Raw genomic sequence first — 18360 nt, forward strand, 5'->3', positions numbered from 1 at the left:
TAGGCAAAATATCATTACATTAGGTTATACATGGAACATCCTTCATGAAAATGGTTTTATATTCTTGATAATTTCGTTATTTGGGTTTCACATTTCTTAGATGCCTATAATTTACATCATAGGGAGAGCTCTAAGCATGTGACTATTGAGTACTCTTCACATTGTTAGGGCAGCAATTAGGATTCTAAGTCAAGTAGCTGTATATATTTAACAATTGCTATTTGCAAAAGAGTTAAATTTGTATGAAAAATTCTCTTCCATAGGTCCTCAGAAGTGAGGATTGTCTGATCTTCAAAGTGTGGTTTAAATAGATCACGTCGGTAATTTAGTAAGTTTGGACATTCACTCACAAGATGTTTCATTGTTTCTTTAACTAAAGGATTAGAGCAAAATCTACAGAAATTCTCCCAACCAACTGTTTTCTGGTTGCTCTAAGGTCTCTGGTAGAGCATAGATTGAAACGAAATCGCAGAAATGTTTCATTGCATACCATTAACACATTTTTTTAAATATGTTTCCTTTTCATTTTTTTATACCCAACAGATTTTCTCTGAAGGTTTTATAGTGTTTACAGGTTTCCATGGTTAAGCTCCAATCTGACCACCATAGTTGCAGTTTGGCACGAGTTGGATTTTCTCATAGGAGAGTTTCTGAGATATTTGCTGAAATCAACAGGGAATTGACAAGTTTACGCCACAATTGAGGCTAATCATGACTAGATTCCAGCATGTACTTCGCAAGCTTTACCGTTATAAGGACTGGGTTCTGAGTCAATGCGAGAGTAAGTTTACGATGGAGAGAAAGAATCTTCCAATTAGCCATAATATTAAGCGAAGGTGGACCTAATTCGTGTCTTAAGACACATTGGAAGACTGATCGGCAACTTTAGTCTCTTCCGTTAAAGACCTTCAAGTTTGGTCCAAAATGTTGTATTCTTGGTTTTATTTCGCTTCCATACACAATTATGGCCGACGCCTTTTGCAGAAAAAGGTAATAGCTGGTTGGATAGAAAACTTCCTGTATTTTCCCTGTATACGGATTGCTTGCGAAGCACAGGCTGAACTTCTTTTCAGTTCAGGGGTATGGATCGTCCTTTGGGTCATTATTGATATTAATACCCAAATATCTATATCATTAACTATCTCTAGAGGATTAGAGTTTGATTGCCATTTGAAGGTATTGGTTCTGGATTTTTTTTATTTTGTGATCGTAGAACTTGTTTTATTTGCGTTTATTTCCAAATTATTGATGTGAGCATATTGCTCCAATGCAGCCAGTAAATTTTGAAGGCCAGCTGGGGTCTTGGAGAGTAGAACCAAATAATCTGCATAAAATAGCCAAGAAATGCCTACGTTGCCTAGGCGGGTGGCATCAGTGATTAGATCTAAGAAATATTTATATAGATCATGGATAAAGAAATTAAAAAGGATTGCAGCCAAAACGCAGCCCTGTTTGAGGCCGCGAAATGTCCGAATGGGTGCAGACAGAAGACCCTGCATGTTCAGTTTTACACAAATTGACGTAAGTTGAGAAATTAGATCGACCAGGGATGGCAGACATTGCGCCGCTAATAGTCAGTCGTGAACTTCTATTTAATAAACTAAGTCAAACACTGATTTAAAGTCCACGACGGCAAGATATATACCCTGTTTCGATGCATGCGCTTGCTGGAGTATAGCGGTTATCGTAGTTAGATTTATAGTAGTTCCGGCACCAGGAATGAACCCTGTTTGGTGAGGGTCGTTCAATTCATTTTGGGTTAACCACGGAGAGAAATCTCTTAAGATCAGTCTACAGAATAATTTCCCTGGGACATCAAGTAGTGTAATTGGTCGATAGTTCTGGGGTTGCTGACAATCTGCTTTTTTTAAAAATAGGAACAATCGCCGATTCTCGCCAAGACTATACAATTTTACCTGATTTTCGAACGTCACTAAAGATAAAAAAACAAAATTTGAGCCCACAATTTTGGATTTGTTTTAATTAGGACATTTGATAGGCCAGCTTAGAAATGTAAAACTCAATATCGTCTTCATTAAAATTCAGTACTAGTCTGGAGGTCGGAGTCCATCTCTCCTTTATTGTAACTGTGGTATTATTAGGAGATGCGTACAAATGTAGGAAATATTCTGTCAATTCTTTTTTGCTTACTGGATTAACTTGTAAACCAATCCGTGATGGATTGATCGGTTTATTTAAAAGAAGCCATATCTTGTGAATTTTTAGCAGCAAAAGAGTTCAACATGTCTTCTTTTTGGAAAAGAGATTTCATTACTGTTGAATTTTTTATACCTTGTTTTCAAATGTCTAATCTTATTCTGATACCCAGATAATTTAGATTTTTGAAGGTTCTTCATTTTCTTCTGCAGTATAGATTTGCGGATTTTCAACTCTGGGTCAAAAACATGTTTATGTATGAAGGATGGTTTATTTGAACAGTTATCGATTTCTCTGAATAGTTGTAGTCCATCAACATATGAACTTTCCACTGTAATTTGGAGAGAAGATTGGCCAACATTAAATTTTAGACAGTAAAAGAGGCTATGTAAGGAATCCTTTCAAAAGCATTCAGTTTCGTCCACTATTTACACCAAAAGATGTTTTAAAGTATGCTGATTGAATAGCAAGAGTGTCATGTGTCCATGTAAAGATGAGATAGTCATGATCACTAAAAGTTTGAGATTTCATTTCAAACTTTTTTGCTAGTAGGAACGCCTTGGCGTCGGTGTATATATAGTCATTGGTGGAATATTGATTAAGACGATGCCATGATGGTTTCTGCAGGATATCTCCTTCAATTGCGCCATTTATCATGTATAGGTCATTGTTGGACATATCGGACCATCTCTGAATGATTTTTCCCTCTTTTTTGCAGTTCTGTTGGAAATAATGCAAGTTTAAATCTCCAACCACTAAGATCGTGGAGATTGTGTTATCTAGAGCAACCAGTTTAAGGAGGAGCTCTATCTGCGAAAAAAATCGGCAGAATTTAGGTCTGCTCGGTTCCAATATATATGAATCAATGCAATAGTCGACGTACTAGTATGTATTTTGACTAAATGCATATGATCATTTGGAGTAGTACATTCAGAGATTGCAAGTCCAGATTATTTCTTTACTGCAGTGAGCTGACCAGCCTTGGGTCTGCCTTTAGATTGTTTTCATTGCCTTCACCGATATAAGATTGCAATTATTCCAGACAGGATTATCAGTTAGCCAAGTCTCTTGGATGGCTACAATGTCGTTAAGGTGCAAAATGGATTGTTGGTTATTTAGGAAAGAAGTTAAAACCTGGGCATTCCAACTAACTAAAGTTAATTGGGCTGTTACTTGTGATAGTGACCATCATGATCAGGACTCACTACAGGAGTTTCTGGAGATTGTAATACTAGGGCCCGTCAATTTCTGATGTCTTTGGTACGGATTTACTTGCAGTTTCTTTATCGGTAATTCTTTCTGGAAGGTTTCATACTGCATTGTAAATCCTAAATTAAAGATGTCTTGTCCGGCCTGCCAGATCAAATTTAAGATGACACCAGATCTGATCCACAATCGTGCGCTTGTAAGAAGTGAGTCGTCTAGAAATTCAACTGTCGATGTCAAAGGAGGTCAGGTCTTCTAGTGACGGAATGTCTGCGAATATATTCAGAACCGAAGCGTGGTTCAGATCAATATATCATATCGGCCAGGTCTACATTTTATGATCAAGGTATGGTAATCCGGCAGGAGCCTTGCCTTTATTAGCAACTATAGGTTTTTGTCCTGAGTATTTGGAGCAGAATGCGTAGATGTTACAACGTTTGGGGAAATATTTGATAGAGAGTTCTGATAGAGAAACGTCTGCATCAAACGACTCTCAATCTGTGATGGCCTGGTATGCAAGGACTGATCTTCTAATGAAACCGAGGATAAATGTGTTCATCTGATCATGATGATGACCGCACATTATTTGAGCCTGTGGAGGGGCAGACAATCTTATTTCGGTAACCCCAAGTTGTTGCAGACTTTCAGTACCACTAGTTTGGGTAGAAAGATGGATTTTGGGGACATTTGGTATCAAAATGTGTGGTTTAAATGAGTTTTCAAGCTGCATAAAACGTCGCTCTATATCAGATGTTGTCATACCTAATGGGCCATTTATTGGCTTCCGAGGATGAGTATGGGAAAGGACTTTCAATGATTTGGAATGTCCTTCTATTTCGTCCACTAAATCCAGAGGTTGATGAGTGGGCGTGCTTTATTTTTCTTGATTCTTTTAGGATAGCAGATACTTTATTCAATTTAGAATTTTTTTTTCAAATGGCTGCAGATGTTTCTAATAAAACTTTTTCCGGCTTGGTAAGGTTTTTTAGAAATTGTTTAGTTGCAGCCTGCTCAGTTGGCCTGTTTTCCAAATTTTATTTTTCTTTTCACTGTGTATTAGGAGCAAAAGGTACCGTTTTATTTGTTACAGGCTTACAGAAGTTGGCAATGTCTTGTACAAGGATAGGTTTTTTTTTTGGTTTTTGTTTTGAAATATTCTTCCCTTTATCGGATGTAATGATGGGGTTTTCGTTGGGCTTCTCTGGGGCAGTAAGATCAATTACGGATTTTTTCTAATCCAGCTCAGAACTCATTACATTTTGTTGTGTGGTGGCGTTTGCCATTTTGTCAGCAAGCACAGGCAAAACTGCATCTGATCTGAGCTGAAAGTGAGCTTTCAATTCTATTAGAATTTTAGATACACAGGTTTGAATCAAAGGAGAGTGCAAAGTGGTGTTCGATGCATTAGAAATTTGGTCTGCTAACAGTTGTTTATTTGACAAGAGAAGCTAAAGAATTGGAGCTTAAGGTTTGTTGGCTCAAAAGATTGCCTACGAGAACGGTTTGATGTTTTAAAAGTGTGTCTAGAGTTTCATATAGTTGCAATAACGTAGTAGTCGGGTTCAAAGAATCTAAAGCAGTTTGTAATAGCGGAGGTAATGCAAGCATCGTAGCCGATGGTACAGTTAACGGCGATGAAGTGGAATTTTGAGCGCATGGTTTTGATGGAGACACAGAAGATTGTAAGTCAGGGCAAGGGGATAAATATGGTTGTTTAGAAGTTGGGAACAAAACGGGGGACTGTAATGGATTAAAAAGAGGAGCATCATGATTTTTAAAGCTTCTTTTCAGGCGATTGCTTGGAGTTGATGCTTGAAAGGAATGACCCGCTTGCATTAAAATATTAGCAAACTGGACATCTTCAGCAAGAGCATCAAAACAGTTTGCTTTTATTGGAGGTTGAATATCTATTTGAGATAGCGGAGGGTCAATTGGCAGGTCAATAATGCAACTAGGTAACGTTTTAGCTGTGATTTCTTTCGTTACATGGAAGCTTATTTAGTTGAACATGGTTTTGAGCTGCAATCAGTGAGGTACCAGTAATTGGAACAGAAGCCATCGTAATATCGCTAATGAGAGGGGGAGGGGGCGGCCAACGTCTCCTGAGCGCTCGCCAGTATGTTGTCATTAGTTCCTTTGGAGGAGGTTGTTAATGAATCAGGAACGGGTGAGTAAAATGTACGAATATCAGCCGGGCTCGAGTGGCCATCAAGACGCTCCTAATATTGACATTATCTTGTGTGAGGATAGCGAATGACTTTGTTTGCCGAGCATATTCTTGAGGCGTTGGACAAGTTTCAAAATTTGGGATTTAGGTGGCATATCTGAATTTAGCGTATATAGTTCCATGGACTTCAGTGAATGATTATGGAACTCAAAGTTAATTTATAACAGAGTAAAATAAAATAACAATCAATTAACAATAAATTAAAACCTTCACTCCAGTATCAAATAGTAGCATGTGAAGAACATAAACTTACAAAGGGTGAGATGATACTCTTAAGCCAATAAGGCCCTACACAGCCCAAAAAGCTACAACAGCGCTTGTCAAAAAAGCTCTTTGCAGAAAAAGCTTGCGCGCAAAAGCATGTGGCCTGTCATAATATAGGGTTGTGGGTAATAGAGGAAGAGTTTCAGGGAAATGTTCAAAGTTTGTTGCTTTCCCTTTGCAAACGTTGCATTTGCTTTCCCAAGCTTTTCTCGTAGCACATGGCAGGAGCAGGAGTCCAAGCATGACCCAACCACAACAGCTCTTGTAAAAAAAGCTCTTTGCCGAAAAAGCATGCGGATTGGTTAGTGTCTCTGGACCTACAGGATGCTTACTTTCATGTGCCGATTCATCCCAAGCACAGAAAGTACCTGAGCTTTGCTGCTGGCGACTTGCATATTCAGTTTCGGGTCCTGCCATTTGGATTGACCTCCGCCCGAGGGTCTTCACCAAGCTAACGGTGGTGGTGGCAGTGTACCTCAGGCAAGGGGGAGGGTGCTTGGGGGGGGGCATTCACCTCTACCCCTATCTGGACTGGCTGATCCGGGTGCGTGCTCCAGAGCAAGCGTTGGATTACCTCAGTCTCAACTGCCACTCCCTCCACAGGCTGGGCTTCTCCCTAAATTTCAAGAAGTCGCATCTGACAACGTCCCAACAGCTCCAGTACATCGGGGCTGTGTTAGACACGTCCTTGGAAGTGCTCGCCTCCCAAGGTAAGGGCTCATCACATTGTGCAGATAGTGGACAAGTTTCAACATGCCCAGTCTCTCCCGGCTTTCGAATTCTTAGGGTTGCTCGGCCTCATGGCATCCTGCAGTTTTCTGGTGCCAGAAGCCAGGCTGAGATCCCCGCAATGGGTCCTCAAGATGCAGTGGTCGCAGTTCTGAGGCAAGATGTCGGATCCCGTTCAAAATTAACACATTCCCTACCCTTTGTTAACCAAAACATTTCCCTTTTTCGGACAGTCCTCGATTTGGGGGGCCTCCTGGCCCTCACAGCTGGCAGTACCAGAATTATTACACAGCTCGCCCATGGCAAATTCAAGGTGTACTTGGGCGATCTTTTAGGATAGCCCAAGCACACTCTTGAGTACTTCATTCAGCCAAATATTACTGCATTGTTTTGCCAATTTTTGACACACTAAATCTGCCTTGGAAACAAGATTGTTATTACATTTATGAAACACCCTGCTTTCTACAGTTTAACTATGTGTACCATAACTTGACAGGCATGCACCCATGTACCACAATGCATTCCTCCTGTTTGTTCTACTTATTACACACACTGCCATCCTTTATCTTCCTTTTCCTCATGTAGACCAAGGTCTGCCTACTACTGGCAGGTTAACAATACGCCCAACTAGCACACAAGCTGTGGCTCCCTGAGACTACTACAGTGGTAATTTGCAATAAAGCTTATTAACATAACATTCCATTAATAAAGTTGAGTCCACACGTTACCTAATGGTACCAGGTTCGTATGTATTATTGTGCCAACAAGCCCACAGCAGAACCGTTACCTATAGATGGATCTTTCAGAATGCTAAATTTCACTGAAAGGATTCAGTGTGGATCTTGGTCCTGCAGTAGAAAATACCCCCTTGAATATTTTTAATAAATATTAGCATTTTAAAGTGTGCATGGGGTGCCTGGAAGGGAGTTCCATTTTGCTGAAATGAAATCAAAGTACCACGGTTTTCTTCCCAATGGAAGTTGTCGTTTTGTTCTCAAATTACCAAAGGGTTTCTTCGCTTTTTTACCCTAAATATCGTATCCATTTGTCAGCTGTAAATAAAGCCTTGGTTCCATTGTGAAGAGCTAGATTTTTCTCGGGTCCTTTTCTGTGCTGTGTATCACCCAGGGATCCAAGGCGCATAGTTTTATCTTCCGATGACGATCTCCCGAATCGGAGCAAAATGCTGCACCCCATGAGGCAAGAACTTTGTATTGTGCGATCTTAGCAAAGCTATGAGCCATTCCATTATGATGTGTCTGCACTAAAGACAGCTTTATGATATAATTTAGAAAGCCATTCATTATTGTACGAACATGCGCTTCAGCATATTACGCATGCTACATGAGCATTGCTTTTCCATCATTGCCGTCTGTAGAACGGCATTCTCTTGTCGTAGCCCAGAGTACTCAAAATAGCATTATTCTGGATAAGAATTACGAAGCTAAACCAGAATAGTTGTACCTTTCCAGTATAAAACTCCTACACCACCACCTATTTGCTGTATAATTGCTACAGGCTCTCTGGGCTTTCAGGCACTGTATAGAAAGTATTCCATGTTACTCCAGAGCTGCTGAACAGGTTGTGTTGGCCACTAGGTCGAGGCCCCAGCGCCTAAAAACGACGCTACCCAAGAATACATGATAATTAAAGGCCCCTTCAAGCTTGCGAATAGTTGCACCAGAATGACCATACATATTGTCATGGACATGAACTTCAATGTATTTAGCAATTTTGTATGGCACATTTTTTGTTGTGCATGCATTGCTAGCATCCTTAGGAGCTATACTGTCATATATTATATTCATATGTTGGGCTATGCTGTGGTGAGTGTTTATTTAGCCTCAAATTGACCAATCCTTTAGTGTTGAACTACATTGACAGCATTCCATGTGTACAAGAAAGTGGGTGCCCCTGTCCCGAGAATGAACGGGCCCTAATGACCTGTTCTACGGGTTGTTTCCCACCCAGGAGCGTTCTGCAATCGCGTATTGGCTCACCAGACCTTTCACAGAGGAGAAATGTCAGTTTGGTTGAACCCATAGCGGCGGTCCACCACCGAAATGCTAGGCAACTCTTCTCCGAACAAGGCACACACACTTTGCGGTTGCTGTTGGTACTTTGGTCTCACCCACAAGTGCAATGCAGCACTGACATGCTACAAATTGATCTGCTGAACAAAAGGACCAATCGCAGACAAGTGTTTCTGCCTTGTTCTGAAGTGCAATTTGTAGCATTTCGGCAGGGTCGGACTGGGACAAGAAATAGGCCCGGACACCCAAAGAAAAGTGGCCCACCCCTCGCATCAAAAAAAGTGGCCCTCAAACCATCATCCGTGATTCGCGTCAATTCACGACTTTACAGAAAATGCTACTTATGCAGGGTTCATGTGTCTGTTACATTACAACACAACTCATCAAATAACATAACTGTGTATACAAGAATGAATCACCATATGTACCATAATATCTGTGTGTATAGATCCATATTGTCAAATTACTGTGAATCCAAACAGACGTCCAAGGCCAAATGATAATAGGTTATTGTAAAGCACTTACGCTCAAGCTCTTTTTTTAATATAACTAACATGCATACAATATCACCCAACCTGTGTTGGTACTCATGTCTCGACCTCAGAAGGATGAAAGGTTGAGATGACCTTGCTGGGATTCGAACCTGCAACCTGCGGTCTGCTTTCCAGAGCTGTTTGGGTTGATACACGCCACTGGCATTGGGCTTCTGATGGTGCATGGCACCAGGGGTCTCGGGGCTCCTTTCAGGTCTCTTATTTTCTGGCCTTCCTTTTGTGCCAGCTCAGAGCACGTGCAAATACTTTTTGAGAGCCCACAGTAAAGAGTTAGAGGGGCGACATATTTTCCAGCAAAGCAGAATTTGGAGATTTCGCCTGCCATTCCCCAGAGGTGCCTTCTTTCTATTAATGTGTGCGGGAGTGGGCGGAGGGGGACACCTTAGAGCTACACCTGCAAGCTTTCTGGGAGGCTAGTCCCCATGGAGAGCCTGGGGCTGGAGCAGAGTCAGCCCGCCTTCGGGACACAGCGACAGGGGACTGAGAGTGCCCCCTCCCTCGCCAGCCTCGCAGTGGCACCAGCTAACCTTAAAAGCTCACAGGCCTCCGATAGGCCAGTCCTAGCTCCTGGTCATGCATATTATGCTGCGCCCACTCGTGCATTAACCCTCCAAGCGCAGGGTTTGCAGGCAGCGCAGAAGAGATGCATTCCTGGGTGGTATTACAGAAAACTTGCACTGGTGCTGGGGCAAGTGGCACTTGTTTGCCCTTGTGAAAAACAAATATAATTTCAAGGAATGTTTGCACCAGGGCAAAGGAATAAGTGTAGGATAAACAATGCTCTGGTGCAAGGTTGCATTGCAAGAGTATGTTTCTGTACTAAGGCAATGTGTGCCCTCGTGATAACGGCACTTGTGCCTGTGTACAATTTCTATGATTTCACACCAGCTGCTCATTCCAAGTACACGGCTGCATTTCAGGACATCGCCCGGACATCACACCTCCGACACAGTTCATTGAACTGCAGCCCCGGCACACAGTGGAGTAACTTTGCTGAAAATGTTGGGGGGACATAACATCCGAAAAAAAGGTGTCCCAACCAAATGAATGGGGACAAAATGGTGTTCCATGAAAGTTGGGGGGGACAAACACCCCTGTCCCACCCCTAAAATTACACCCATGCCGGCACACTACCACCCAGATCCGCAACACATCAAAGCTTTTCGACCTTTTGAATTATACTAAGAAGGACATCCTGGAATTTGCCACCATAAGGCACGCCCTGAGGGGTATCCCCTGCAGGGCACCCCCTCCCTCTCAGGCCCCACTGCATTTACCAAGCAAGAAACTAGTCCAGGGCGTTGTATGCATGTCCCAAATCCCTCTGGGACTTTTAATTTGGGCAGTGCACAGGCAAACAAGTCATCAGGCATACACCAATATACAAAGTGCACTTCACATACAAGACCTCTGGTGACAGCAACACTGCTGGCGCTTAATAATATGAAGAACTGTGACATTGCTGTCAGAAATCAAGGGTATTAAAAGCTATTTAACACTCGTTAACTGCTTAAGTGGTCACAGAATGGGGAGGATAGCATGAATTGGTGTTTTTATAGCATATTCACAAGGCCCAGAACGAAATCCAGCCCTGAGATGCCAGAAGCTCTGAGATGCTCACGTACAAATGTGATTCACACAGATTTGATCATGCGCGTTTCAGAGATGCTCTGGGCATTTCCGGATTTGCAGCAGTTTTAGGTTTTGTGAATCAGGCATGAGGTTGCATGCTCTAATCTGAGATGCTGAAGGGGCCCAGTGTCCATTCTTTGCTAATTAGGCCCACTGTGCTTGATTTTTGCAAAACGTGCACATCACAATGAGATGGGAAATCCCACAAAGATGCACATGCAGGCTCACACATCACACTGCAATTTCGCCATTCAGAAAAGGGCTCCACATCAAATGTATGACATCTGACCCAGTGCTGCATGACAAAACAGGCCATGATGGATGCACACTTTTTATGCACATTTTGTCCCAGTCAACATGTTGTTTGAAAACGTGGGAATCTGTTAAATGAATTAAACAAGTGTGCATTTAACTTCAAAACCTAGACACAGCCGCAATCCATGCCTGGTTGGCCCCAGAGACTATAGATGGCTGTGAAGAAAGACCAGGGGAGCAAGGGTGGTGGGAAGGGGTGCATTGGAGCATTTGTGCAGGAAACAAAGCACACTTTTCAACCTCGATGGGAATAGAGACGGCATTGCTGCGTGCCGTGTCCTGTGGCTTGAAACAACAAACATCAATGGCATTGATGTGCACCAGATCACCCCATGTGAAGTGAAGAAGCACTGGGGGACATACAAGTGCAGGGCCACGGCCCAGAGCAGGGCCCATGGAAGTGGGGCGGGTGGCAGACTTGCCTCAGCCACAAAACGTACACCCGTAGAAGAAGCGGTGGCTGAGAGGAGGCCAACACTGGGGGACTAGACGCTACACAGCAAGAACCAGGAATGCATGCGCAGCACTCCTGGGTTACTGCATGGTGGTTTGTGCGCGTGTCTTGTGTGCTGCAGGAAGCACCGAAAGGTTGGCAGCGGGAGTTTGTACTTGGAAAAAAAAAGTCTGTCAAAATGCAAGTCTCGGGCGGATCGCTCAGGGGCAGTAGTGGCGACTATGAGCAGAATAAATAATGAAATAATTAACTAATTTCAGTGGCACTCACCGTCGATACTGGACGCTGCGACTGCGGTGTGTGGCAGGCTGCAGCAGGTCTCGAGTCGATGCCTCAATGCACACACAGACAGCAAAGTCGCCCCGGCCGAGGCTCAGTCTGCTGCTGCTGCTGGGGGCCAGGCTCAGGGGGGGCAGGCTGCTGGCTGTGAGCGCCGTAGCCACTACTAGTGCTGCTGCCTGCTGGCTGCCTGCAGTCTGCAGACAGTGTCTTCTTCGTCAGTCTTGGCAATGGGCACTGGGCTGGCTCAGCTGGCTGACTCTCTGTGGGCTGCCGCCTGCCTCGTCGGCTCGTGTCCAAAAAATGCCAGGGTCAGGAGGAGGCCCACTATACCACCAGAGAGAGAGTCACCCACGTGTCCACACTCTCTCCGGCTCCAAGATTGTGGCGGCACGGAGTCTGTCATCGCAGCCCCAGGCACAAGTTGCTTTCAACTTTCAGGAAGTATCAACAACTTGTTGATACTTCCTGAAAGTTGAAAGCAACTTGTGTGTGAACTTGGGCAGCCCCGCCCCCGGCAGCCAGGCCCCAGCCCTGCAGGCAGAGGAGCCAGAGGGAGTGAGCAGCCCAGCCAACCTCCTGCTGTGTGCTACAGTCTGACTGCAGACCACCCCCGCCGGAGTTTGTATTTGTTCATTTGTTATTGTTAACACGACTACACTATAAATTCTCACAGGGGGTGGGGGACCCGATGCGCCGCCGCCGGCCTGGCATGGCCTGCCCTCTCATATGCATGAAGCATGCATGATGAATGATGCATCATGATTATTTATGCATGCATCATGCATTGCAAAAATCAAAGCAAGGTAACAACGTGTGTGTTGTTGTTACCTTGCTTTGATGAATATGCTAATGCTCCTCAGGTCAGGACAAGAGCACCGGCAGCTCCAGGCTTAGCCGCAGAGGCTTCCCCTGGCTGGGTGGGCTGGCCCGGCCCCCCCACTCCCCAGAGAGTAAGAGCGCTGTGTGCGGCAGCGTGACTGACAATGTGTCAGTTTCCTTTACTTTGTGTTTCCTTTTCGGGCCCGGCGCCCGAGGCGAGCTGGCTGCTCAGGCCACGCCCAGCCCGCCACGGGCACGGCACATGCACCGTGCGCACTGCGCACAGCACACACACACAAAAAAAGGCCTACCTAAGCTTGGGCCGCCCGCGCTGACCGAATAAACAATAAAAAAAAAACGGCCCAGGGGTGGCCTCAGGAAAAAACTGGCCCCCAGGTCCCAAAGGTCATCGGCCAGTGGCCAATGGGCCCAGTCCAACCCTGCATTTCGGTGCTGGACTGCACTTGTGGGTGAGACGAGACTGATTTAAATTGATATTTCTCCTCTGTGAAAGGTACAGTAACGACCTAAAATGTTGTTGTAGACCCTTCGGAGTTAGATTCTCCAGAATAGAACAGGTTGGTTCGCCATGTTTGTAGAGGGGCTTGCAATTTTTTGCAGATTTTGAAAAAACTGGGGTTTACCCCGAAGTTACTAAGGGTAATGCATATATGAACCTCTCGCTCACTGTGCTCCGTAAAGCTCCATTTCACCCTGCTGGTGCCCAGTAAGGCACAAGCGCGTGCCCGAGTTTGCCGTTGGTACTGTTGTTCAGTTGGACTCCCCTTGTGTGCTTATGCAGAATTCTCCTCGGGGAAAGGTACAGCCTGCTAACACATGGTTGTGGATCCTCCTGAGTGGGAACCTTCCTGTGGAGCAGGCTAGTTGTCAATGTTTGCTCCTCTCGGAAGAGGCTGCCACGTTTCTTCAAGCATTCTATGTTTAGTGAGTGTCTTTCAGCAGACCTTTCCCAGCGTAATCAGCAGGTGCATTTCAATAATCGGCATCTTTTGGATCTCGCATCCTTTTTAAGCCACATGGATCATCCTCCCTGTTTAGAAACCTACCCAAACCAACTATCATAAAATGGTCTTGATTAGTTTAACTATGCTGATTGTTGCGAGTGAATAAGGGCATGGCCCTATTTAAGGAGAAAAAGGCGCGGAAAGGTGGGAGGGAGTGGGAGGAGGGAGGAAGGTGAGGGGCAAGGGAAAGTTAGTTGTGTAACGGAGGAATGGAATGGAGACTGGCACCTGTGTGATCATTTGATGTGCGTGGTACGGCCCAAAGGGGGGCCAACACTGATTTCCAAGTCGCATTTATTTTCTTAGACCAGCCTTCTGTAACTGCAACTCGCTCATTGTAAGCTCTTAGATCAGTTGTAATGTGCATTGCTAACAAGCCACTATTTTGACCATGTCCTACTGGCATTGACTAAAATGCGAGCTTTAAAAAAAAACGTTTTTAAATAGATTTGTTATAGGACTTTATGAATTTAGAAGTATTATGCAAAAGGGATATTTCTGTCCAGTCAAAGCCTCAGTTGATTGCATTGAAATATGTATTTTCTTATATTTCTCTTCACTTTCTTCATTTTTGTAGGATCTTCAGGGCGCGTATTCCATCGCGGAAATTCATGATGCACTCTCGCTTTCTGAAGTTGGAGATGAAAGAAAGATGATTCTGATTGGAACACATGTGGCAAATGATGGTGACAAAATACCATCAAGCATCCAAGATGCCAAAGAACTAATTGCACAACTAGTGCTGGACACTAAATGAGAACTGAACAAAAGGAAAAGTATTACAAGAAATTTTATTGGAGTTTCTAAGTACAATTTGGATACTTTTTTAAGCCCACAACCAAAGTAGTTTGGACTCCACATAGATGGAGTGTGTGATATTATGGCCTTTATTTATTCATACAAATCGATTTACATTTTTACTTCGAAATTATTTTTGCACAGATTTGTGTGTGGTGTTGAGAATTGAAAATGTAATCCATTAAATTCAACAGGTGCATTTTCGGTCATACGATAATTCCATTGATCCATGTTCTTTAATGTGTACAGCCCACCTGTGGAAGGTCCATTATGCATTGGTGCAGGGTAGGCCGTAGAATGAATTGCTACACCACTAAGTCTTTCTGTACTGCTTTTTATTTGCACTGCAGGTAGATACCATTATAAATGGTGCTCAACTTGTCTTGGAGCTCTGTTACTCATGCCCACCAACATTTAAGGCTGGTGTGTATTTGGAAAGAACACAAATGGCCCACTGACCACAAAGCGCCAAACCACAGCAGTGTCCCCATACTGCAGTGTTATTTGTTGCGTAACGGTGTACCTTGCTGTAGTGCCATTTTAATTTTTTCCATTCCGCATATAGTAAAGGGCAGGATGCTGGTCTCCATTGTCGGGCATAGTCCTTCTCAGTGCTGCTTCATCCATGGACCAACTGGCTTGCTGTTGTACCAATCTTCCTGGTAATGCTACACCCTGCTCTCTGTAGAAATGTTGTTCCCCATAAATGAGGTCTGGTGCTTCACCAGGCACATAGATCTCTTTATAGAATAGCAGTTTTCCTGCAGAGCTTGAGTAGTCACATGACGTCCTTTGAGCAACTGGAATGGTGTCGAGCTGTGGATTGGTGTGAGCTGCTATGAAACTGTTTACATAAACTATTGTATTTAGTGGGAAGGTTTTCTTGTGTAGAGTTAGGCGTCTGAACCATGTTTCCTGCCATCCTAGTTTGGCAAGCTGCACTGAAATGCGTTGAAGTGTCAATACATGATATGTTGTGTTGTGGTTTTGTGTGCACACAGGGGACAACCTTGTAGCCTGTACATGTCCTAGATCAGTATTCATTGCATGTTCAATCTAGAACACTCTAGACCTCTTGTGGATGAATGCGCTCGTAGCTGAGACGTGGACCTGGCTCAGGCTATGCTCTCCTAAGCCTTTTGAGCCAGCTAGTGGTCATTGCTTTTGTTGTAGTGAGTCGTTCTTTTAGTTTATCAGCAACACAAATATGTGAGCTACTGTTGGTAGACTTGGCCAGTCGTTTTATATATCGGCAAGCATTTTAAAATAATGTATACAGTGTTAGCTGCAAGATGGTTGGGGGCAGGAGGGGTCCTCGGGAGAAGAATCAGGCGCTCCTCCAAGGCTTTTGGAAAGCGAGGTACATAAGCTTGTTGTGACAATAACATTGATATTGTATTCCCGGATTGGAGACCATGAAAACGACTTCAGAAATGTGTATTGGCTGTGATTGTCAAAAGCCAAGCTGTCATGTCATGTTCATTCTACTGTTTGACAGCTGCCATGGTTTTGTGTTACGATCTGAGTTGAAGCCATCACAACTCACTTGGACGTTTTTGAAATGGGTGTCCCTTTTTTTCTGTAAAAGTTTCTTTACAGTAATCCTCGCACTGAACCCATAGTTTGACCAGTTTGTATTGGAGTGCATGTTTGCCGGCCGTGTGGATTCACCAATCCCCTTTTTATTCTCAAAGGTTTGCATAGTATCCATGGAGTTTTCTTCCACAAAGATTACATCATAGTAAGACGAGATCTCGATACTTTGATGATGGTTCTTCTATATTCACGTGACCCAGCACCATCCTCTTTGGGCTCTATGGTTTGGGTTTTTTTGGGCAGAAAATCCTCTGCAGGGATGGAGCTTCGCTGGTCGCCTGGGTGGAGAAACCCTCTGTGCAGTATTGTTCATTTTCCATGCTTTAGGGTCCTTTTAATTAATCCCATGGCTATTTATGAATGAGTGTTGGGACTTGGTTTTTTTAAAAACAAAATATTGTATTAACTGTCTGGAAATGCATAATTTCATGCACTTATTTTTAAAGCAATAAAGATCTTCTAATAAACCTGTCTCTTTCAGGTTATCTGGATTTATTGTAAGAGGCATCATAAAGTAGACCAGCATTGCATGACATCTGGAATCAGTTGTATGAAACATGTATGGACATCACCTGTAACTAGGCTTTTGAAGAAAAAGGCCACTTGTGGACAAGAAAAGTACATGCACGCAGCTGCAGTTCAGCGTATCAAGTGTAGTTGCACAGTAGTCTGTGATATTTACATGCATTTAACCTGGCCCTGTGGACCGACTTTGGCGTTTTCGCAGGGAGAGCACACCGTGCATGGTCTAACCCATGCACTTTTTGTATCATCGTCTTGTGCTAAACACAGCCCATGACAAAACATTGCAATGTTTTTCCTGTGGTTTGTGGTGTTAATGACGAGTTGTCACTAGCCTTGTATCAGTGTCACTCGCTACAGTTTGTGAATGAATGTCATGCCACAGGTGTCAAACAACTGCGCGAAACCAGGTCCTCAAAATTCCAAAAATTTAGGGTCCCAAACATTTTGTGGCAAATGAGCAGACTTTTTGAATCAAATCAAATGGCCCTCTGCAGCCAAACCTCGACTTTCGGGTGTTGGCAAAATGATTGCACCACACATTAGAATAGTAATGTTGAAAGGAAATCCTTTAGTGCAGTTGGGGGTCCTTCCTTAAGGCCATCCTAGCAAATATACTGGCAGCTAATGAATGAACAAGAACATTAATTACTAACTTTGGCCTAAACCTGGTCAGAATGAAACGCCACTCTACAGGGGGTTCTCTGGTTTCTTCCCCTAGGGACTTCGGGGAATTTAGCCAAACATGTATTTTTTGGCACAGAGAACTTTCAAAACATGACATGGTTTAACAAGTTCCCATGGACCTTTGAGGCGTTTCCCAAATCCTTTTTGGGAATGAGGCGAACTTCATTTCTCCAGCATGGGGTCTGGCATGGATTCACATGCTCATGAATATTCCCTGTCAGGCCGGGAATCCTCTGTAGAGAAAAAAATCAGTATCAGTTTCGTTTCTGATCTGTCTTAGTAGTAACCAATCACTGGTCTCTGGGTCATACTGCCCCCAGCCAATGACTGCCCTCCCCCTAAGCCCCGCCTCTGGCAGCCATCCTCAGATTTTTACCACACGTTCAAGTGTTGGGAGTCCTCGTGCTGTAGCTCTCGAGCTTTTGCTGCGTTTTCGCGCTTTTTCAGGAGATTTTTCTCATTTTTCGGTTAAATAGAGCCTCAAGCTCCACCGTTTCTACATCCGATCAACGGGGATCCGTTTCAGAGTTTTCTACGCCCCTCAAGGGTGAAGATTTCGTCGAGTTACGCTTTTGGAGGATTCCAGAAGTTCCAAGGCCTACCCCGGACATGGCCCAGGAGAAAGGAAGCTCGACGCCCGGGAAGCTGTTCTGGACCTGCCCTGTATGCAAGCTTCAGAATGTTTTCAAGGAGGACGAGCATTTGTTATGCCTCTGTCTCCATGAGGACAAGACGCACAAGGAAAAGGACTGCGTGTTTTGTGAGAACATGTCGGAGCGGACCATGAAGGATCGCCACCTCTGTCTCGCCAACTGGCTGGAAGGGAAGAGCCCGTCAGGCGAGAAGCAAAAAGTCAGAGCGGTCTTCTAAGTCCTGTGAGGGCGCCCCGGCGACGGGGGCCCAACAAAAGGCTAAGCACCATGAGTCTGCGGGCACCCGGAGCGCCGAACGGTCGGGCTCCTTGGCTGCCAGGCAGGGCGCATCCTCCCCGGCGCCATCAACCAAGAGCCAATGCTCTGGCTTGGGTAAGAGGAAGTCCGAGAACCCGGTGAAGCTTCTG

At 44.1% G+C, this 18360-nt stretch overlaps 1 protein-coding gene across 1 annotated transcript in view; it reads left to right on the forward strand.

The window, feature by feature from the left end:
- The window catches only part of ARL9 (ARF like GTPase 9), a 281143-nt gene extending 264581 nt beyond the window's left edge, over positions 1-16562 (forward strand). The window contains exon 4 of the mRNA XM_069626162.1: positions 14275-16562. Within this exon, the coding sequence (XP_069482263.1) occupies positions 14275-14454 (180 nt within the window). The 3' untranslated portion in view covers positions 14455-16562. The remainder of the gene's footprint in view (positions 1-14274) is intronic.
- The last annotated feature ends 1798 nt before the right edge of the window (positions 16563-18360 follow it).

The sequence above is a fragment of the Ambystoma mexicanum genome, chromosome 6p (assembly GCF_040938575.1).
Source record: "Ambystoma mexicanum isolate Mex_15411 chromosome 6p, UKY_AmexF1_1, whole genome shotgun sequence".
NCBI classification, from domain to species: Eukaryota; Metazoa; Chordata; class Amphibia; order Caudata; family Ambystomatidae; genus Ambystoma; species Ambystoma mexicanum.